The sequence below is a fragment of the Culex pipiens genome, chromosome 2, assembly GCF_016801865.2.
Source record: "Culex pipiens pallens isolate TS chromosome 2, TS_CPP_V2, whole genome shotgun sequence".
NCBI classification, from domain to species: domain Eukaryota; kingdom Metazoa; phylum Arthropoda; class Insecta; order Diptera; family Culicidae; genus Culex; species Culex pipiens.
Window position 1 is genome coordinate 130,720,555 of NC_068938.1, and position 22,132 is coordinate 130,742,686.

Sequence of the window (22,132 nt, forward strand, 5' to 3'; positions counted from 1 at the left end):
TCAGGGAGTGACAAGATAGCACGACAAGATTGAAACTACTTTTATATGTAGAGTGACAAAAAATTTCGGAGCTTTTTTGGTTTTCATTGAATATCTTAGGATTGCAATAGAATTTTGGGGATCTGTGAAGGTCAAAAGGTGTGGCATTGTGAGATGCACAAAATGGCGTTCTTAACTCAATTTGGCCCAAAATGCACGTACGACAAGTTAGCACGACGGCGACGATTTGGTGAAGATTTTAAATGACTAAAAGATAGGTGTTGAAACGAGCGGCTGAAGAGTGACGGGCACCAGTTTTCTGAGCTGATCGAAATGAAACTTCCTTCCATTTTCCGTACGCTAAAAAGCTATATTTTCTTAATTAATAGCAAATAAAGTTCACAAGATAAATTTTACTCATAACTTCGTTGGCTTTTCACAACTGGAACGGATTCTCTTTCCCAGCTGCGCCCGTGCTCCCGCTTGCTTCAGTTTGTTGTCAACTTCTAATTCTTGCCAAGCGACAGCATGGGCACCTGTCAAAGCAACACAAACAAGGACGAATTACGGCGTCATATCGTTCATGGGACGCGTCCGTCTTAACAATAGAGTTATCTACGTGCGCATGTATTGCGTGTACGTATACGAAAAAGATTAAGATTAAATTTTGTACCCACCAGCAAAACAAATGGCGTGCTAGTGTGCGTGAGATCGGGTTAGCTAATTCTATAGGGTTTATGAGAGATTTCGGTTTTCTTTTCAATAATTATCTTACTTTTCTTATTAAGCAACCCAACAAAACCCAAGAAAACAATTTAATTTTACTTATCAGAAGCTCCAAAACACGCTCAATGTTACCAATCCAACGTTTTATAAAGATTTAAAATATATATAGTAAAAATTAGGTCAAGTTCCTAATTAAATTTCCAACATCTTCGAATGAAAAAGTTTTAAATCTGGCAACTACCCAAGATGTAATCTCTCACCAACAAACTTTCTTTCCCCAGAAAAACTATCTTCTCTTTCCAGGATAACTCTCTCTCTATTTCCCTGCATCTTGTCTACGTGGTTCCAAACTTTTGGTTGTCCTGTTGCTCTCCCTCTCTCCCTGCAAAACAGTTACAGTTAGGGACCTACATAGGGAAATGAAATGTTCTGTGAGAAATTTTAAACACCCAAAGTCATTCAAATTTAAGGTTGAAAAACTTGTAGTATATTTTTGGTGCTGGCACGTTTGTTGTACCGAACTAGCACAAACTTAACAAAAACTATCATTTTAATAAAAACAACAGTTTGACAATGTTTGTGAATGTTGTTAATCTCATTTTTCTGCTCAAAATTATTTTAAATTCATTCTGACCTTGTTCTTGCATGATCTTGTTGCTCGATTGGAACCCCGATTTGACAGTTCGATTGGAACCCTGAGAGTAACATTTCGCCTCTCCATATAGGCTCTCTAGTTACAGTTGTTGCTGTTGTCAGTTGTGTGTCATCTTCCACCCCACCCCCTCAAACGCCGGTTGAGAGAGCGTGGAAAACTCGAGGAAAAGCTTTGTCGCTCTTTCTCTCTTTAGAGAGAAAGGACGACTTTGTTTGGCTGAGAATGTGTGCGTTTGTGGCCTTGTCATCGCCTGAGCTGTTTTTGTGTATGTATGTTTCTCTTACGAAGAATAGGGAAAAGAAGAGGAGAAAAACAAAAATATTTTATTTCCTCCGAGCTGATTGCAGGCCAGCTTTGTTATGGGTGTATATTTTGATAACACCACTCACTGACACGGTGCACATCATGGTCGTGTGTGTGTGTGTGTCCTCCCCCCTGTTTGATTGGGGAGAAGATTACGACAACAGTTTGTATGAACTTTCGTTTCGATTTTGCGGTGTCCTTTGTCACGAATTGAACAAACTAGTACAACTGTTGCAAATGATAGATGTATTTAACCGCTTTCAAATAATTTCAAATTTGTTCTTAAATGGTTTCGATCATTTATATAACTTATTTTCTTTCTTAACAATCAAACTATGATTCTAATTTTATTGTCAAAATTAGTAAAACAAAGATATATTTACCTGCTGAATAGTTAGCAAAGCGGTCTCATTTATGAACTGTCAATATTCAACCATATTAACTGTTTATTTTCAAATGTTGATAGGACCTTTTCGAAAAAAAATAACGTTTAATTTTCTTTCAAGGACTTTTAAGGACCTGGTAAAGCAGTTTTTAACACGTTTGGTGTGCAATTAAATACTCACGAAACACCTCATTTTAATCCATTGAAAAAATCTAATCTTCTACAATGGAAATGTTTCTAAAAAAGTAGCTTGACGTAAGAATTAGAATATTTTAAAATCTACGCTAAGTTGACGTTTTTCTGGTTTGGTATCTTCGGCAAAGTTGTAGGTTAAAGTTTTCGAGGTACACGGAAAAAATAAGCTTGTTCACTTTTTATTACAAAAACTCAATTTAGACAAGCCTTTCCCCTTTCGGTTTTTTTCATTTTTTTGATATTTTTTAGAGGACAAAAGGTGCAAATTTTCGAGCCTCCCTAAGATGTCATGATAAGGTCCAGCTTGTGATGATGGTGATCTACCATCCCTTTACTAAGCGATCGAATCCAGATAGGGAAAAAAAATCACCAGTTGTGTTGGTCCGAGAACCGCGATCTACCGCTTACGAAGCGGAAGCGTTACTCCTGGGCTACGAGGCTCGGTTGGTTTAAGGGTACAAAGAAGGTTTTCTAGTCGAAAATTTACTAACACATTCACACCTCTGAGTTCTACAGAAGTTGGTTTGTTTGCATCAGAAATCTGCTTTCTTTTTCTCGCAAAAGTTGTTCGTCATGCGACTAATACAGCTGTTTTTTAAGGCCGACCGCCCGATGACAGCCAACATATTTCCCAGGGACAGTGACAGCTCCAGCTCGATCTTTGTTCACGCAGAAAAATAAGGCATATTGGAGTCAACAAAACAATTTGTTGAATTGAAAATCAAGATTTTTGTTGAATCAACGCTAAACGTCAAAGCAACTTTTTCGAAACAACAAAAGATTTTTGTGGAATTGAGAAAATCAAGGTTTGTTTCAACGCAAAATCGGCGTTGATTAGATTCAACAAAAATTTTGTTTAATCAAACCTCGTGTTTGCATCTACAGTGACGAGGAGTTAGTCATTTATGAGTTAAATTTTATTTTTCACTGGAAGTACAAATAATTCTCCGAAAAAAAATCGAAAGATCTTTTTTTAGATTTTAGATTTATTTTGAAATCAAAAAGTACTTTTGCGATTTTGTTATAGAGCAATTCCAGCTCAAATCAGGATTTTTTCTGGTACTTTTGTACCCGACCCTCTCCGATTTCTATGAAACTTTGTAGACATGTTATCCTAGGCCTATATAAGCCATTTTTGTATATATGGAGCCAATAGTACTCGAAAATAACATTTGAGAAGGGCGTAAGGTATTAAAATATTTTTGTATTTTGTAAATTAAAAATTACTGTATCTCGAAGCCGTTGTGTCGTATCAAAAAGTGGTCAAAGACAAACTTGTAGGAAATTGGACGGGCTTTTTGAAAAAAATACACTGAAACAAAAATACACGCCACATCTATGAGATTTTTTGACTTTTATGTCTAAAACTTAAATTTAAAGGTGATGTCACGATTTTTTTTCGTTCAAATTTTTTGAGAAAATAGCTTAAAATATAACCAAAAGACTGACAAAAAATGCAGGATGGTATGTCTCTTCTAAAAAATATACAAAAATCATTTACTAAAACTGTTTTTTTTTAAGTGGTCTAAACGTCAATTTTTTTTTTTGAAAACCGGTAGTGGGAATCGATTCTCCAGACAATTTTACATAAGAGTCTCCATATTGACCATTGTCCTATGTCCAATCCTTCGGAAGTTACAGCGGTTTTAAAAATGACGGACGAGCTTTCCGGTAAAAATATTTATGAGACTGAAAAACCACGTCTGTCATATAGAAATTGACAAAAACCACCAAAAAACTCGTTTTTTCAACATTTTCATTTTTAAAACCACTGTATCTTCCCAAGGATTGGACATAGGACAATGGTCAATATGGAGACTTTTATGTAAAATTGTCTGGAGAATCGATTCCCACTACCGGTTTTCAAAAAAATTGACGTTTAGACCACTTTTCAAAAAAACAGTTTTAGTAAATGATTTTTGTATTTTTTTTAGAAGAGACATACCATCCTGCATTTTTCGTTAGTCTTTTAGTAACATTTTAGGCTATTTTCTCAAAAAATTTGAACGAAAAAAAATCGTGACATCACCTTTAAATTTAAGTTTTAGACATAAAAATCAAAAAATCTCATAGATGTGGCGTGTATTTTTGTTTCAGTGTATTTTTTTCAAAAGGCCCGTCCAATTTCCTACAAGTTTGTCTTTGACCACTTTTTGATATGACAAAACGGCTTCGAGATACAGTAATTTTTAAATTACAAAATACAAAAATATTTAAATGCCTTACGCCCTTCTCAAATGTTATTTTCGAGTACTATTGGCTCCATATACACAAAAATGGCTTATATAGGCCTAGGATAACATGTCTACAAAGTTTCATTTAAATCGGAGAGGGTCGAGTACAAAAGTACCAGAAAAAAATCCTGATTTGAGCAGTAATAGTTTTTGAGTTGAAGCCATCATTTTCAGAAAAAATATTTAAAAAAATCTCTTTCTTGATCAGACCTTCACTTGCTAAAATATGGCCTTGGAAGCAAATAAAGCTATCAAAAAGTGTTTCCAAAGAGTATTTCCCTTCTCTCTGGTGTTTCTAAGTGCTACACATTTGGAACTCAATCTTTAATGGATTTTATCTTGGAACCTATTCATAGGATTTCTAAGGTTTGAAAGTGAAACTCGTGTGAAATGTTGTCAACCTTTTGAAAAATATATTTTCAATTTTATTACCAAATCATTTGAAATCATCCCATTTAAAACGTTAAGTGTTGATTTTGAAAATCTGAAAATAATGTTTCAAAAGGTGTTTTACATGATGAATGATCACAAGCCACAAGGTAGTAATTTTTGGAATTCACCTTAAAAGTAGGTAGTTAACTGGGCTGCTTTTGAGCCACAGTTTGCGAACGATGACTAGGCTGTAACCCGAATAAAAAGAAGACAAAAGTAAAAAAAAACAATAACAATTTTATCAGTAACTGTTATGAAATAAATTTGTAACAACCCTTGGCCAATATAACACTTCTTGTTTAATTTAAAACCAATTTGTTGCACAATGCTGAGTCATTCAATAATTTGGTCTGTTCTACGTTTGACGTCACTGTGTTTTTAATGAAAAACGAAAGCAAAAATAATCAATTATCGCTAGGTGGATATTTTTTTTTTTTTTGTTCGCTGGCTTGGCAATCGAAAGCATTCGAATATTTAGAGTTCTATTTTGGAGTGAATTGATGCGCGCAAAGGTGAAAATCAACATGTTTGTGATATATTTATAACGTATTTGCATGATTGAATTTGTACACCTGTGATGCAATATTGTTCAAATTTGGTTTGCAGAAAAGTTAATTGTGTTAGACTATTGGAACAACAATTAGTAGAGAAATGTCTCCATCAAGTGCAGATGAAGAGTTCAAAGAACTACAAAGTTAAGACCTCAACCAGCACAAAACGAGCTTCAAACTAGACCCAGGAGAAAAAGAAGGAGGAATGTAAGCCAGAAGAGGAGAAACGACACCGCAATAGTCGGTGGCTCTGGAAGCGCAGTTAAGTCAACGCAACGTCCAACCACCAATAATACGGTTCTTCTCCTAACAATTTACTCTCTCTCGCGCGCGCGGTCGACTTGACCATTGTCGCGCGCGTGATCGATCCAATATTTTTTACATTCTCCACCGTGTGTCGTCCCTCTTCTCTCATTCCATGAGTTGTGTGTGAGTTTTGTTAGCAACATCTCTTGTCTTGTTAGCGGCCACGTCCATCAAAACATCGTCTCTCAATTTCTCAGTACTACCTTGTGCTGCATGTGATGAAAATGACCAACGCCGTTTAGCGGTTCTTGGGCTAGCCGCTCGTACGTGGGACCCTTCCCTTCGGCCTCCTTGCCGCCGTCGAAGATTGTTCCAAGAAATTTCGCAAATCTTCTGCCGATGGCTCCCGCGGGTGACCTCATTTTCGCAATGAGGAACTGACCACACGCGCGTGGCCTGAATACGATATATTTTGTGCGGCGGGGTGGAAGAACTTGGGAACCGAACGCAATCGATGCCGCTTGAATACTGACTTAAGTCGGCCTGCTCTAAACAGTCTAGGGACGCAGTACTTGAGCCATGTTTGCTTATTTGAGGCGCTGCCAATACCTAATTGCGGTGGTCTTCCGTTCCCGGAGGGGTTGGGTATGAGAGGGAGCCTCTTCTGCGGCTGGCTCGCTGACTGGATCGCGGTGTTGTCTCAAGTGCCTTCGCACCGTCGATTCTAGCACAATCACAATGATTCTTTGAACCTAAATTACTCAAAAAGTGCTTCTTTTTGTTTTATCACTGGATGCAGCATCATCATTACACGTAGCACACAACCAACATTCCGCGAACCGAAATCTTCCCGACCTGGAATTCCAGACAATCACAGCACATCCACAAAAACACAACACTCTCAGCTAATCAACCGGCACCACCGGAACACCCGCGACCGACGGACACGAACCGGAACACCGGGTCAAACAAACGCGGCGGACTTGGCCTGTTCTACGACGAGTGGAACGGAACGGCACCCACAACATCAACACACACGCAAAGTGCACGCACACACAGTTTACACGTCAAAAAGGGTTGCGGATATTTTTTGACAGATTCGTCATGTTTTGCTGCAGTAAAAAAATGTAAACAAAGAGACTAAACGGTGTAATCGGATGCGGTGTAGTTGGATGGGACCACGCCGGCGGGGCGTGAGGAAAAAAACAAACACGTTAAGACGAAGTTGATGATTCTTTTTTTAGTTGCAAATAAAATGAAATAAACAAATAAAAAATCACTATGACTCAATCTAACTTGTTTTCAGTTGATTTGACTTAAATTTTCATTAAAATTTTGAAAAAAAAATATTGGTTTAGCCCTGGGTGCTGAAAAGACAGAATGCGTAACGTGATTTTCGAAAGCTCCCCACTGCTCCCCACTAATACAACTGCACTACAGCTGTAAACATAAACAAAGTAGAAGGCCATGTTCAAGCTCAAGCGTGACATATTTTTTGCTGCTGAAGTGAATTATTATAAAACATTTTGGATCTGTTGATGTTGATGTTTTCGATGAAAAATTAAGTGCTTCGCACTTTTTTCTTCGTAGACTAAACGATGGGCGGCCAAAAGAGGCCTTTTTTTGTTTTCCACGTGATGAAAAATTGTGTCAAAAGTGGGTGGAATTTCGTGAATCAGAAGAGCAACCGAATGGAAGTTCCGAGATTATGTATCTTTGATGTGTAGTGATAATATCGGAGTAAGATTATCCAATATTATTTGGAAAGTACTATTCATAGTTATTGATAATTCGTCGCTAACATTTAAAAGAGCGTCGTAAAATAGGTTTTGCGTGGGACAAAGCGATTATAAAATTTTAGCGACGAATTATGCCAATCTCAATTTCAACCCTCTTATTAAGATGTTTTGACTTCGAATACCTCAATAGCCATCGATTTTTTTTATTCCTGACTAAATAAATTATAGATCGATCACAATACTTGCCACTTCTTGGTATAATTATGCGAACAGTAAATTGGTTCCGCTTTGACAGTTCTAAATTGAGGCCGCTTTGCGGACAACTATTCTGCACCCAGGTTTAGCCCCTTGATTTCTCGGACCAATTTTGCAAGCGACATAAACATTTAAAAATTCAGTGACAACTTTTCAAAAGGGCGAAACCCTCAGAAGTAAATAAACAAACTGAGTTTTCGTCAGAATCATGTGAAACGAACAAAACTGATTCTGAAACACCCACCAATATCTCAAAATTCCTAAAATACGTAGTAGTACAAGCAAAAACCAAAAGGGCTAATCAACAGAATCAATCAAAACAAACAAAATTGAGTTTCCGCCATTGTTTTTTCACCCAATCACGAGGGACGAATGCGAGAATGTAGTTTTTTTTCTGCAAGTTCCGAAGTATATTAAGAAACACTAAATTTTCGTTACAATTTAGTGAATTTTAACCTGACAATCCTCAAAATGGATCAAAATGTATGTTTCATCATGATGTCTCTGGCCACAAACACAGATTTGTATGATCCTAAATACATAACTTTCAATTATTGTAGTATCGGATCTGGTCTGGTTTCACAATCTAGACATGAAGGTCCATAATTTACCGGTTCTTGGGACATCCGGGGATTCTGGATCGAGCAGTTGCAGGACAAAAAGTTAGTGTAGGGAGTTTTAGGAGGAATGCCGTACAAAATCATCGCCTCCGTAATTATTGAAGCTATGCAAAGATTCATAAGGCAGGATGGTGTCGCGGGGTGGCCTAGTCGTCAGCTGTCATGTCTCCCACTTCCGGCGGGGACACCCCAAGAAACGTCACTTCAATATAGACCACATCCTCAAACCAACTTGCTACTTCCCACTCGGAAAATAATCTGGTAAATTTGAGTGTCTGGCGCTGGCGGACGTTTGTCGTGCAGTTCAGACACACTTGGCACACTTATCCTAGACAAGTTTTGCGTAACGCCAGATGAATCTGGCGAAAATCGGGCGAAAGTTCTGCCAGCTGTCTGGCACAAAAATCAACCGGTTCAATCGGTTTAACCGTGCACGACCGGTTTGTGTCATATTCGCCAGAAATCATGGCAGAAATCTGGGGTAAATCTGGGGGAAATTCTGCCAGATGGCTGGCGCAAGCCCCCAGACGAACGCCAGAATTGTGTCCGCCATTTCCGACCGGGTTACTGTGTATCATACCCGGTCGGAAATGGCGGGCACAATTCTGGCGTTCGTCTGGGGGCTTGCGCCAGCCATCTGGCAGAATTTCCCCCAGATTTACCCCAGATTTCTGCCATGATTTCTGGCGAATATGACACAAACCGGTCGTGCACGGTACAACCGATTGAACCGGTTGATTTTTGTGCCAGACAGCTGGCAGAACTTTCGCCCGATTTTCACCAGATTCATCTGGCGTTACGCAAAACTTGTCTAGGATAAGTGTGCCAAGTGTGTCTGAACTGCTCGACAAACGTCCGCCAGCGCCAGACACTCAAATTTACCAGATTATTTTCCGAGTGGGTAGCCGTAATCCTTGCTCAACGATTCTTGGGCTGAATCGGTCTCCTTCTGAAGGCTTTCTAGACCCATTTTTTGTCACTGATGTCGCAAATATCACTGTATTATCACTGACTGTAACGTTTCACAATGATAAAATAGTTGTTTAACAACTTTTTTCCTTAAAACCCCGAAATATGAAAAAAAAAAACACAAAAGGGCGAATCGGTTGTTTACTTCTGCTTTTTGGCGTAACCTGACGGGCGTTAATCGGATCGGAAGGAAAGGGGTCAAGAAACAGCTTTGCGAACAACAGAACAAACCCACTCGGAAAATAATCTGGTAAATTTGAGTGTCTGGCGCTGGCGGACGTTTGTCGAGCAGTTCAGACACACTTGGCACACTTATCCTAGACAAGTTTTGCGTAACGCCAGATGAATCTGGTGAAAATCGGGCGAAAGTTCTGCCAGCTGTCTGGCACAAAAATCAACCGGTTCAATCGGTTGTACCGTGCACGACCGGTTTGTGTCATATTCGCCAGAAATCATGGCAGAAATCTGGGGTAAATCTGGGGGAAATTCTGCCAGATGGCTGGCGCAAGCCCCCAGACGAACGCCAGAATTGTGCCCGCCATTTCCGACCGGGAATGAGAGGGAGCGATTTCTTAGGGCTTTTCTTCACCCCCTCTGACTTGCTTGCGTTGCCGCTGTTGCCCATTTGATTTTTTCTTGACCGATTCCCGGTCGGAAATTGCGGACGCATTTCTTGCGTTCGTCTGGGGGCTTGCGGCAGCCATCTGGCAGAATTTCCCCCAGATTTGTCCCAGATTTCTGCCATGATTTCTGGCGAATATGACACAAACCGGTCGTGCACGGTTCAACCGATTGAACCGGTTGATTTTGTTGCCAGACGGCTGGCTGAAATTTCGCCCGATTTTCGCCAGATTCGTCTGGCGTTACGCAAAACTTGGCAAGAATAAGTGTGCCAAGTGTGTCTGAACTGCACGACAAACGTCCGCCTGCGCCAGACCCTCAAATTTACCAGATTATTTTCCGAGTGGGTTCCTTCCGAAGTGCGTATCTTTACCGTTGTTTTGGTTGGGTGGGGCGAAAATGTAGGCACGCTCTTCAAAAAGGCGTGATTTCTTTTTCTCATTTTTTAATAGCAGATACACCTTAATTAATTTCAAATTGCTCTCTATGATGAAATTACTGCTATTTTCTATTACGTTTTGACAAAATTGATGGTTTTCATGCTTTTTTGTGGAAATAGGAATTGATCTCGGAATTGATCGAAATTGCAAAATTTTGAATGTTGATTTTCCCGAAACGGCAGGATTGTAGGTTTCGCTCTTTTGAAATGTTGTTACTGAAATATTTGCAACGGCCTAACTGCCGTTCTACGCATAACTGTCCCATGTTCAAAAAAGTGCAACTGAGAAAAACGCGATTGAAATTTTTCGACCGATTTCTGTGTTTCTACACATAATTGTCTCGTGGGTTTCTATTCGCCCTATGTGTCCCTAATCGCCCCAGTTATCAGTTTATCACCTTTATTTGTGATTATCTTGCTATACAACATGTAAACAAGACATAACTCTTAGTAAAACTAATGATTCCGTGTAAGAAAATACTTGGTGGGACAATTATGCGTAGAAGTATAACGATGGGACAAACAGACTTGGTGTTGTTTTTAATGAGTTTCCGAACAAAGTACCAGATTTTATGTGTTTTTCTCAAAGTACACATCAAACTAAACTTAAAAATGTCATAAAGACTTAGTCAAAATCGTCCAAAACTGACATGGGACAATTATGCGTAGAACGGCAGCTAAACTCTCTGAAATTTTAAAATTCAGAAATCTTAACATTTTCCAATTTTAATTTTAAAAATAATAAAAAAAAATATAATGAAATACAGACAAAGCACACAAAATAAAAATCGAAAATCAAAAATAAAAAAAATCAATGTGTGTGTGTGTGTGTTGGTGTGTTGGTTTTTTTTTTTTTTTTTTTTTACGGGGTCGGAATCTGCTACCAGACACCTGAGAATACATTTCTCCTCAGGTAGTGTGGGGTTGGGAAAACAAAAAAAAAGAGTTTTCCCGACCCACTAAACCAGTCCTTGAACGCCGTGCCCTTGTCCCCCCGGGACCACCTTTCGGTATAATTGCGTGTGTGTGTGTGTGTGTGTGTGTGTGTGTGTGTGTGTGTGTGTGTGTGTGTGTGTGTGTGTGGTCCAATCCAATACCCGCTAACCGGTAGCGAAATTATGGGAAAGTATAGTTTGTATCAGACTTTGTATATGCCGAATGCTGATACAGCTTATCTCAGTCCCGGGTGGTGGTGATAGCCCTCCCGCTGCTTCCAACGACCCGTTTCAGAATGACAGAGCTCCTTGCGGTCCAATTCCGAGGTCACTGGGCATTGTTCGGCCCCGCCTAAACATAGAAGCAAGCATCTGAAGGAAACTCGATCTATATTTAGACTTCCGATCCCCTCAGGCAAATCAGAGATCAGCGCGTATTTAATATGAGAAGATAACATGTTTCAACACTACGGATCAATTCACTGCTACAGTGTAAACCTGCTGATGGCTGACTGCTTAGCGTCCCAGACCACCAATCCAAAGGTGTGAGTTCGAATCCCACCTGATTCATTTTCGTTTTTGTTCATATTCAAAATTCAAATTCCTGATTCCAAATTTCAAAGGAACCGACCGGGATTTGATCCCTGAACCTTCTGCTTGTGAGGCAGAAGCCGTAACCATTAAGCCACGGAGCCGATCAAAAATAAAAAAAAATCAATAATCTGAAATTAAAAATCACAAGATACTAAAATTTAAAAATTGTTTATTCTAAATATTCTAAAAATCTGAATTTTAAAAAATCAAAAACTCAGAACTTAAAAAAATTCCAAATTCAAAAGTTTAAAATAGTCGTGAGCATCAAAATTTAAATATTTATCAATGTTGCATTTGATTTTTTATAATTATAATGTCAAATGAAAAAATAGATTTTTTTTATAAATTGAAAAATCAAGGAATATGTTTTTGACCTAATGACTTTAACAATGTCTGATTTTCTGGCGGCATTTGAGAATTAAATTTTATCAAAAAATTTAGAATTAAATAATTTAAGTACTTAAGAATTAAAGTGTTTCAGAATTTGAATTTTTCAACAGATTGAAAAATCAGTTTTTTCTGGATCCAAACGATCGAGCGGGATGAGCTGCTTGTTTATATTCATGTGCATGGCAGGGACAATATATATTGTTTATAGCTGAAATAAAACAAAGCATATCCTAAAGGGTGCTTCTGGATTTTGATGTGCTTTATTTATGCTAAGATACATTTACCTCGTGAAAAAAATTGTAAGATTTAATGCTATGACGAGATTAAACAGTTTTAAACAATCTGTTTCACAATGATCGAGTTTGAAAGATTAGTGCGTTGTAAAAACTATGTGAATCAAATTCTTTTATGATATTTTTCTAGGCTAAATCTTCTCCAAATATTGGCTTCTAGCTACAAACTTATTTCAAAGACATTATTTACACTAGCTGTAACAATAATCATTTTGAAAACAACATCCCGACTAGACTTCACCCTCCCACTCAGCAGCGGCTAGAAATCGATCCGGAAATCCGCCGCGTCGGTACAATATCATGTTTGCGTGTGCGTCGAGCTGCACTCCAGCGGCCCTCCGTCCCAGTTGGTCTGCGTTTCGATCGTGGCCAGGCCCAGATCCGAAATGATATCGTCGCACGTTTGCGTGTACATGTGCGAGTACAGCATCGGATCGGTCCGATCCTCGTTCGGGAACATGCTGTCGTAGATGAGATCGGTCTGGGTTTCCGTACAAACCACCAGCGGCGTGGGGAAGGTCGTTCCGGTGTCTTCGAGTTCGAGGTCCAGCAATTGCTGCAGGTTTGTTTGGCAACCGTTGTCCACCGTTGAAGCGTTCAGGGTTTTGATGGTTTGGGTTGCGGTTTCGTTCCGGTTGGCCACTTCCGGTGCGTTGTACTCCGTTTGAGTGGTTTGGGATGTTCTGGTATAGTTGGTTGGGAGATTCGTTTGAATTTGGATCGTGACGTGGGTTTCCATCTTTGGTGCTTTGCGATTTTTGTCCAAACTCTTTTCGGCCTTTCTCTTGTTTGATTTCTTTGCCAGCAGTGCCTCATAGCCGTGGTTCTTCCGTTTTGCGTGGGTCAGCAGGGCTTCCCTGGTTCCGTACGATAAGTTACAAACTTCACAGCAGAATGATTGTCCACAGTTGGCTTCGTGAGCTCGAAGCAAGGCTTCAGTTGCAAACGCCTTCTGCCCGTTACATGAGCTGCATACAAAGTTCTAAAAACAAGAATTATTTGTTATTATTAATTATACAAAATCTTTGAAATTATTCAAAAAATCCAAACCTTCTCCGAATGCACCTTCAAAAAGTGCTGCTTCAAGCTGCGAAACGTCCCGAAGAACTTCTCCCCACTAGCCCTTTCATGGTAGCAGCACGAAAACTCCGGACAGTGATAGACGACGGTGTCCTTCCGGGGAGGCTCCTCGACGGACGACGGAGCCTTCAACCCGTGGCGCCTCGCCTGGTGCAGCTGCAGATGGGACCCGTTGTGGAACTGCTCGCTGCAGTCGCCGACGCCGCACAGGTACAGCTTACGGGCGAGAATTTGCTCCGGCGGAAGCGTGATCCGGTACACCTGGGTGGCCATGGCCGAGGAGGCAGTCGAAAGTTGGGATTTTTACGTTCGCTGTCGTCGGAGTTGAATCCGATTGCGAAAAATCGAAAGAGTACGATGTGTTGTGACGTTTTGTTTGTTTGTTTTGTTACTGGTACACGTTAAGCTGAAACTGTTTCAAACCAAGTTAGTTATTAACCAATTTTGGAATTAACACAAACCTGATTGATTGAAATTAACGTGGCCCAAAACGGATAAGAGATGACAAACGTGTACTGCATCCTCTTTGCAAACTTCTTTTGTTTTTGTTGAATCGTTTCGGTTGTTCGATTTAATTAGAACTTTTAAAGAAACTTTGGATTTATTTCGGTATAAATGTGTTATTAAAACTGTATGATGTTCTTAACCTTGGATTAATTCACTATCCACAACAGCAAACGATGAATCCCTCAACAAACACCCAAGTCTCCTGCAACGGACCCTGCCGAAAGCGGTTCCGTCCCGCTGCCGTAAACATGGACCAGGCAACGGCCAGCGTTTTGCTTTCAACCTGCCGAACTCCCGGACTGCAGTGGCTGTGTCCCGAGTGTCACCACTCGATCAACCTGCAGCTAACCGCCAATCGCGACGGAACCGATCTTCCGCCGGAACTTTGGATTGAGATCTTCCGCAACTTGGACAAACGATCAATGCTACGGGTACGGTCGACCTGTCGCCGCTGGCGGGACATCGTCGATCAGAACCAGTCGTTGCGGAAGGAGTTCGGCATTAGGTTTTTGTTCAAGACGACCTTTGACGAGCAATTTTCGCCGGAGAACCTGTTTCCGGCATCGTGTGCGACGCTGTTCAGGGCAACAATAGTCACCGTCGATGCCTGGTGGCCTCCGTTTGGCGCCGGATTGACCGAACTGTTCTTGGGCAACTGTGAGGTTGCACTTCCGGTTCTGCTGGGGATGCTGAAGGAGACACCGAATCTAACGAAATTAACTCTAGGGGGCATCAACTACACTACCGCTGAAGAGGTCGAAGTGGACTTTCGGCTGGAGAAGTTGGACTATCTTGCCTCTGATTGGGTGTTTGAAGTATTTCGGAACATGGCGCCACGCTTGCGGAGACTGAAACTCCCATCCGAGCTGGACGAAGAGCAAGAGGCAAAAGCCTGCCTTCTGTTGGAGGCGGTTCAAGGGACGTTGAGGGAACTAGAAGGTAACTTGACACCGTTTATGCTGAAAAAGATTGCCGGTATGGATCGACTTGAGTTGAAAAGTGTAGTTCATCGTGGGGAGGCCGATTTGGCAGTGCAGCTGAGCCGAATGAAGCTTTCGATTGAAGAACTCGACATTATTGCTGTTAACGAGGTAAACCCGATAAAGTAAGCTGTAAATTAGTGTATTTATAAACTATTTAACTTGCAGGATCTGTGCAAAATCGGACGAAACCTCGCCAAACTGAGGAAAGCTCGGTTTGCCCTGGAAGATTCAGGAACAGTGGTGCCCTCGTTCCTGGATGAAATGCCCCTGCTTAAGGTGCTTCACCTAGAAGGGATTGGCGCATATTTAAATTTAAACCTTCTGAAAAGTTCACATTTAATTAGCTTGCATCTAAATCAATTTAACTTCACTGGTGATTGCTTGCAACGCTATTTGACAAACTGTCCCAATCTCCAAGTGCTAGCCATCAGCAACTGTGCGCTGGACAGTTGGTCCGATATTTTTACTGCACGGTTTAATTCGCTGCGCTGTTTGAGACTGTGGAGTAATTGGGTGGACAAAGACATTATGAGCGTTCCGGAGAAATTGATTCATTTAACGGAACTTTTTATATCAGACCTTAAAATGACCACAGAGCTGTTCGTCAAGTTGCTGCTGCAGTGTCCTCAGCTAGCGAAGCTTACGATCGGCTCGATGGAAACAATCAACGACGAATTTGTCGGCATGGTGAGCCGATTCCCACACCTGAGGGAGCTGCATATTTACGGCTGTCCTTTGACGGACAAGTCCGTGAAATTAGTCGTCGACTCCGGATCCCATCTGCGGGTTCAACTCGATTGTAACAACATTTCCGACGCGGCCATTGATTTGCTGAGTTATGTGATGCGATCTCGAGAATAGAACAAATTTTCTGCAATCTATCATAACATGGTGTTAATTCAAATCCAAATAAATAAATAAACTCCGCGACTATTCTCCGACCTGCCCGGTTGTTAAGCATGCCATGCCAACTGAACCGAAAAACGCATTTAAAACGAAGGAGGAGGACGATTCTTCATCTACAACATCATCAACGTGCACTGCCCGACTTGGCTACGACAGCTTCAAGAGAGTAGACGTGCGCGCTAAAGGCAACGTTGCATGCCTCGAGTTGAGTTGACCGGAGCTGTCGTCGGAGGAGCAAAAAGTGGAGCAGAAACTGCTCAACAACAACAAGTTCAGCCCGCTAGCGGAAAACAAAAACAACAATGCCAGCCCAACAGGAGAATGGGACGTCCCGGCGATTCCAGCACTCGGCCAGTCGGCACGTAAACAAAAGCAACCACCTTTGCTGGTGAAGAACACCACGGGTTTTTAAAAGCTTGTGGCGTTAGTGGAAAGTTCTAAATTTGGTTTCGACCCGATTTACAAACTAACCTCGTTTGGAACCAAGGTGACCTGCTTCTCTGTCAAAGATTTTGACAAGTTGCAAGAGCTCCTCAAGAAGAAGAAAGTGAAATTCTACACCCACGAACAGGCACACGCAGAAAAATATTTTGTAGAATCAGCCTGTATGAGGTTTGATTCAACAAAATATTTTGTTGAATATAATCAACAAAATTTTTGCATTGAATCAACTCTCCAATTTTGTTGTTTCAAATCGAGACATTTCGTTGTTTCAAAGCAGCTTTTTTGTTGAATCAACCCTCACTTTTGTTGACCAAAATTTGACAGAAAGCGCATTCAAATCAGAATTTTGTTGAATCAACGTTGGTTTCGTTGTGGAAACAACTCAAGATTTTTATCAAACTAAGGTTAGTCATTGAATTGAATCAACAAAATGTTGAATTGGAATAAAAATTGTACACTCAACCCCCGGTGGTTGGTCACTTTTTCGTTTGACACTTTTTTAGTTTGTACCCCGTTGGTTGGTCAAAGTCAAACTAAAAAGTGACGAACTGTCACTTTTTACAAGGCGCTCACGCAAACTATCAAAACAAACGTTTGATAGTGTGTGTAAACGCCGTGTAAAAGGGGTGTCAAACTAAAAAGTAACCCCGTTCGTTTGACAACAGTTGGTGTCAAACCATCGGGGTTTGAGTGTATTTTATTGATGTTTAATTTTTTTATTTATTGAAAATTTCAAATAATTTCCATCTGTTCCTTCAAGTGTTGCAGCAAATTTGGCCCGTGAGACCGTGAGCCATTTTGCCGTTCTGGAACCGTCGTTGACACCGCCGCTTCTGAGTGAACCGACAAGTTTGTCTCCCCGTGTTGAGCGGCCATGTTGGCACTGGCTTCCGGATCGTGGTTCTGTTTTCCGCAGAGGTCTGTAAGGATGGAAAAAGCGTCAGAGAGAGACATTTTGGTAGAATTCTAAGGCGCTTACCAAGCATGTCCCGTCGAAGATTAAGATCTTGGGGAATTCCGATAAATCTGGGTTGGTTCTCCATCTTGCAATGCACGCTGAAGAACTTCTGGTGGTGGCAGCCTTGGTATCTCAATTGTCAGGTTTTAGTCGGCCTGATTCTGGGTGGCTTGGAAATCAACCCGAATCTGGAGCACAACCTTTTCGTTTTCCGCGAATCGCTCAGATAAACAGGCCACGGATCCATTTGTATAACCTCGCCGCACGGAACGGAAAAAAAATCGATCAGCCCACTGAGAAAATGTCAACATTTTGACAGAAAGGGGGCACGTGTAAACCACAATAATTTTCATTGAAATCAAAAAACACAGTCAAGTTGATTCAACGCCGTTGTGGGTTGAATCAAATCAAAATTTTTGTTGTTATTTCCAAAAGGGTTTGACAAAATACAGCAAGTAATTTCAACTCAAAATTTTGAGTTGTTTCGATCGGTTTTGAGGGTTGTAGCGACCCTAAGTCGCTTACCTACATAGACTACAGTTATTGTTTGTCATGAACAATGTCAAGTTCACGACAACGGTAAATGGTCTAGCACACGCGGTGTGTTATACAAAACATTCAGGTAGCGGTAACGCTTGACACCTGATGTTTTGTATAACATTTTTCGACCACGACCTAGGGCACTGGTAGATCACAGTTCAGTGATCTTAGTATTTAACGGCCTGAGCTTGTTCAGTCGGGGCCTTCTTATGCTTGTGCTTCTTGTGTTGTAGTGTACTGACGGGCTTCTTCTTGTATTGTGCAGTCAATAATCAGTGCTTCTTGGGCCTCTTTTTGTATTGTGCAGTCAAATGTCAGTGCTTCTTATGCTTGTGCTCTGTTGTCAGTTGTGCATCCAATAGTCTTGTGCTTGGGTTTGTGCTTGTGCTTGTGTCAGTCAGTATTCATGTCAATGTAATAAATAAAAGCAGTTAAAATCAAAGTGCAAGTGTTATCTTAAGCCAGTGCATAATATCACAGTTATCCCGCTCGGACACTCGGTCCGACACATCTGGTGACAGCGGAAACTAACCGCTAGGAAAAAGGAAAACGCCATTTCTGACTGACTTAAGTAATAATTGTTACAGCACTCGATTTTGATTAGAAGATACAAGGAAGCAAAAGTGTGTGTGTGAACTAAGTGTTGTTTGTGGCCGTTTTCTTGAATTTGTGTGTTGCTGTTTCGACGACTTTGACGATTTCATCCGTAAGCGAGGCAGACCACCACGAGATGATGATCATCATTCTATTGGTAACGTGGTGAGTACCTTTTAGTTTTAAGTTCTGATTTTTGTGAAAAAAGTAATAGTGTTTGATGATTTGATGGAGAAGTCAGTACTTCAAAGCTATTTCGTTGAGTAAAAGTGTTTAAGTATAATCTTCATTGTTATGCATCACTTATAAATTTCAATTTTAAATTTAAAAATAACAAAATGGTGTTTGATCTGAAAGAGGCAGTAATTTGCATTCCAAAATTTGATGGATCTCATGACCATCTACAAAATTTTATTGCATTTATAGACCTTTTTGCACAAGGCAATGAAAATAATGTCAACGTTAATTGGGAACATCAACTACTTGTAGTAGTTCGCATGAAGTTTCATGGGAAAGCGCTAGATAAAGCTGACAATATAATTAAAGAAACTTGGAATGAAACCAAACTAGCTTTGAAAAATGCCTTTGAAGAAAAATTAAGTATTGAGCAAATTATCATGCAAGTTTATAGTTTAAAGCAATTGTATCATGAATCATTTGAAGATTATAAAGAGAGGGCTGACAAAATTCATGCTTCTATTAAAAAGCTTGGTAATAACGTCTATGCAAATAGACAATTTAAATCAAATTTTATCTCAGGTTTGAGAGATTACAATGTTGTGAAACTTGCAGCAAATATCCAAGCTGATGATTATCAAGACTTAGTTGCAGAATTAGGCAAAAAGTGCAGATATATTGAAGCGATTAATACCAGTTCAGCAATGAAACAAAATTATACAAATGAAAATTACGATGATGCAATTTATTATCACTCAGATGATTTTAACGGTGAATGTACATCATTTAACAAACGCCATTATAACTATAGCTCTAATTCAAACTCAAACAGTAGATCATATTATCATGGGAGGAAAAACAATAAATTTCAAAATTTTGAAAATCGCCCAGACTGGCAAGACAGAAACCAGTCTCAAAATTTTAATGATAGCAATTTTAATAACCAGACTAATGGTTCAGACTGGTTTGATAACAGAAATGCTAATTTCAGTCAACAACAAATGGATAATCAGAATAATTTACTAAATTATTCAGATAATTGTTCAGTTTTTGTAACAGAAGAGTCAGAACTAGTGCATAGTCTTGACGATTTTAATCAAAACTATGAGTCTAAAAATGTAATAGATATTTCAAATTCAAATTACGATGAGCACATCGAACTTGCTGAAAATAGTGAAACAAGACATGAATCTGATTTAGAAACTGAAGATACAGAACCAGATCAATCGAGTGAAAATTTGAGTACTCTGCTTACTACTGCGGCATGGAAAGGTGACAATGTATTTGAAGAGATTACTGCGGTTGAACCAACTACACACAGTAAAATCGAAGTTCAAGTTTTGAATGTTAATAAAGAATTAGATCAGTTGACCCAAATAAATGAAATAAATGATGATGTTGCAACTTCGTCTGATTATTTAAAAGAAGAATATAATAAATCAGATGACAAAGAAATTATTTATGATTTAACAAAGATTTATGCTGAGACTAACGATTCAGACATAATTATTCCTCAATGGATTTTTAATCAGAAAACGACTGAGGAAATTCAAAATCGAGTCCATCAAGAACATGTTGTTGTCTTGGAATTTGATACTTTAAAAGATACCGTTTTTGAAAGCCAATTGAATCCAAAAGATGCCAATGAGATCATAGAAAGTGATATTGCATGGGTTGAAACAACGAAACCTATTGCCTTGGAACAAGTCAGAACGTTTAAAAAATTAAAACAATATCATACAGATAAATTCAACTCTCGGTCGATATCATCATTGAGTTATGGTGATAGAAAAGAGAACTCAAATTCAATTGAAGAAATTAAACCTTTAATTTTAAATTGTCAAAATGTATTGCAATCCTCACAAAAGCTTGAAGATTTTAAAAGATTCCGTATGAAAGGAAGCTAAATATGTTTTGATAATTTGGACTGGACACATTTTCGAAGAATATCGAATGAGAATTGAAATGAAAAGGATATTTATTTTAAAAAGAAGTGATTGGGTAAACATAATGATCGCTCAAGTGCAGTGCTCTTCATAACTTTATTCATGAGTGTAGACTCTTATTATCAGGTTCACAATATGGATTTAATTTTTTTAAATCTATGTTGTAGTAACTCACCCGCAAAATTAATATGTCTTTTAAGATTTGCCTTTCGATGGTTTCATCATTAGGTTTAATCCTCTACTAAAATAAAAAAAAAGTCAATTAAAATGACCAAGGTACTAAAATACATACTCAATTGACCGACAATATTGGAAAGATTTTGTGATGCGAAGAAGCATAATGACCTGCTTCACTGTGCTCCTAAGGTAGTTATGAAGCTTAATAATACAACGACATAGCGATCGCAACAGGCGATTTGCTTCAATTATGCAGCGTAAGCAAGATGCTCTTCAAAGTATATTTTTACTTGATGACACACACGCTAATAATGTGTACGCTGTCAATGAAAGCGATTATGATGTAAATTCGTTTAGTACTTCCCAGAAAAAAATGAGTTTAATCATGTAAAAAAGGTACATTGCATTTTAAACTAATATGCTTGTATGCGAGAATTTCCCTTTGCTTGAGACTTTTCTTTTCAGCACACCTACTACCAAATTTTCGAGGTCATAGGGGGAAAGATCGGTCGGATCATTTAAGTAAGTATATAAATTGAATGATGGCAGTTAATGATTCGGACTATTTTATGCACCAAAATTTAAAATCATTCAATTTAAACCTAGTATGCATGAATGATGAATGCAAGAGAAGTCTGTGGGAAGAGCGATAAATAAAATGATTGAAAAAAATCTATACCTAATAATTTGAGAATAACCAATCATTCTGTTTATAAAATGAACAAATAAAAACAAGACAGAGAGTCAAACAAAAATAAATACCGAGTAAATAAAAATATGAAGCTTAACCAAATCGTAGATACAATCACTACATTAAAAAATAAAAACATATACACTTCTGCAAATAAAAAAAAAATGCAGCTTAGCAATTCAAAAAATAAAAACCAAAAAAAAAAACTTAGGGTTTAGAATTTTGAGCCAGTCCTCAGAGAGCGGAATCCACTCTGCTAGGGAGCAGAGGTTACTTCAAACTTCAACATTCGCAATCAATGACGCTGGGGTCTTCAAGATAGGACAACGAAGGGTCCTTGGCGTTACTCCAGATGATGGAAATTGGTGATCTTCAATGTCACTCAATGTTGTATGGTGTTCTATGGATGTTGACGAAGCTGATGGTCTAGACTGTGGCAAGGAGAATGGCAAGATGAGAGATCGATGGAATCTCGTTGGAAAGTCAAATATATACGGTATCAACATACGATTTAAACGACGGCGACTGGGAGATGATGCTCCTAGATTGCGCCTTATTCATTAATAAC

At 39.4% G+C, this 22,132-nt stretch overlaps 3 protein-coding genes across 5 annotated transcripts in view; 1 reads left to right on the forward strand and 2 right to left on the reverse strand.

Annotated features, from left to right (window-relative positions):
* The window catches only part of LOC120415333 (calcium-transporting ATPase type 2C member 1), a 109,886-nt gene extending 103,130 nt beyond the window's left edge, over positions 1-6,756 (reverse strand). Inside the window, exon 1 of one of the 2 annotated variants that reach the window (XM_039576822.2) lies at positions 6,316-6,756. Coding sequence is in view for 1 of the 2 variants with exons in the window: in XM_039576819.2 (XP_039432753.1) it covers positions 5,970-6,128 (159 nt within the window). In the remaining variant the exon portion in view is untranslated. Of the gene's footprint in view, positions 1-5,969 lie in introns of both variants that reach the window. The other variant, XM_039576819.2, reaches the window with a different exon arrangement.
* Positions 6,757-12,506: 5,750 nt separating this feature from the next.
* LOC120415310 (ATM interactor) lies at positions 12,507-21,349 on the reverse strand. 2 transcript variants are annotated; one of them, XM_052708158.1, is made up of 3 exons: positions 20,872-21,349; positions 13,612-14,047; positions 12,507-13,543 (listed from the first exon to the last, which is right to left on the reverse strand). In XM_052708158.1, exons 2-3 carry the CDS (start codon positions 13,912-13,914, stop codon positions 12,860-12,862), a joined length of 987 nt encoding a protein of 328 aa, XP_052564118.1. In that variant the 5' UTR covers positions 13,915-14,047; positions 20,872-21,349; the 3' UTR covers positions 12,507-12,859. The 2 variants fall into 2 exon arrangements, with proteins under 2 accessions (XP_052564118.1, XP_039432724.1); XM_039576790.2 differs by lacking the exon at positions 20,872-21,349 and having other exon boundaries at positions 13,612-14,060.
* LOC120415339 (uncharacterized) lies at positions 14,147-16,072 on the forward strand. The gene is made up of 3 exons (XM_039576828.2): positions 14,147-14,250; positions 14,316-15,239; positions 15,297-16,072. The coding sequence occupies exons 2-3, from the start codon at positions 14,322-14,324 to the stop codon at positions 15,990-15,992; spliced, it is 1,614 nt and encodes a 537-aa protein (XP_039432762.1). The 5' UTR covers positions 14,147-14,250; positions 14,316-14,321; the 3' UTR covers positions 15,993-16,072.
* Positions 21,350-22,132: the final 783 nt, after the last annotated feature.

What these genes read in the sequence shown, in the direction of transcription:
- LOC120415339 (XM_039576828.2), top strand. Translation starts at nt 14,322, where the DNA reads ATGAATCCCTCAACAAACACCCAAGTCTCCTGCAACGGACCCTGCCGA. An exon ending in ACATTATTGCTGTTAACGAG is followed by an intron (nt 15,240 to 15,296) that starts GTAAACCCGATA and finishes TTTAACTTGCAG; the next exon opens with GATCTGTGCAAAATCGGACG.
- LOC120415310 (XM_052708158.1), bottom strand. Translation starts at nt 13,914, where the DNA reads ATGGCCACCCAGGTGTACCGGATCACGCTTCCGCCGGAGCAAATTCTC. An exon ending in TGAAGGTGCATTCGGAGAAG is followed by an intron (nt 13,544 to 13,611) that starts GTTTGGATTTTT and finishes TCTTGTTTTTAG; the next exon opens with AACTTTGTATGCAGCTCATG.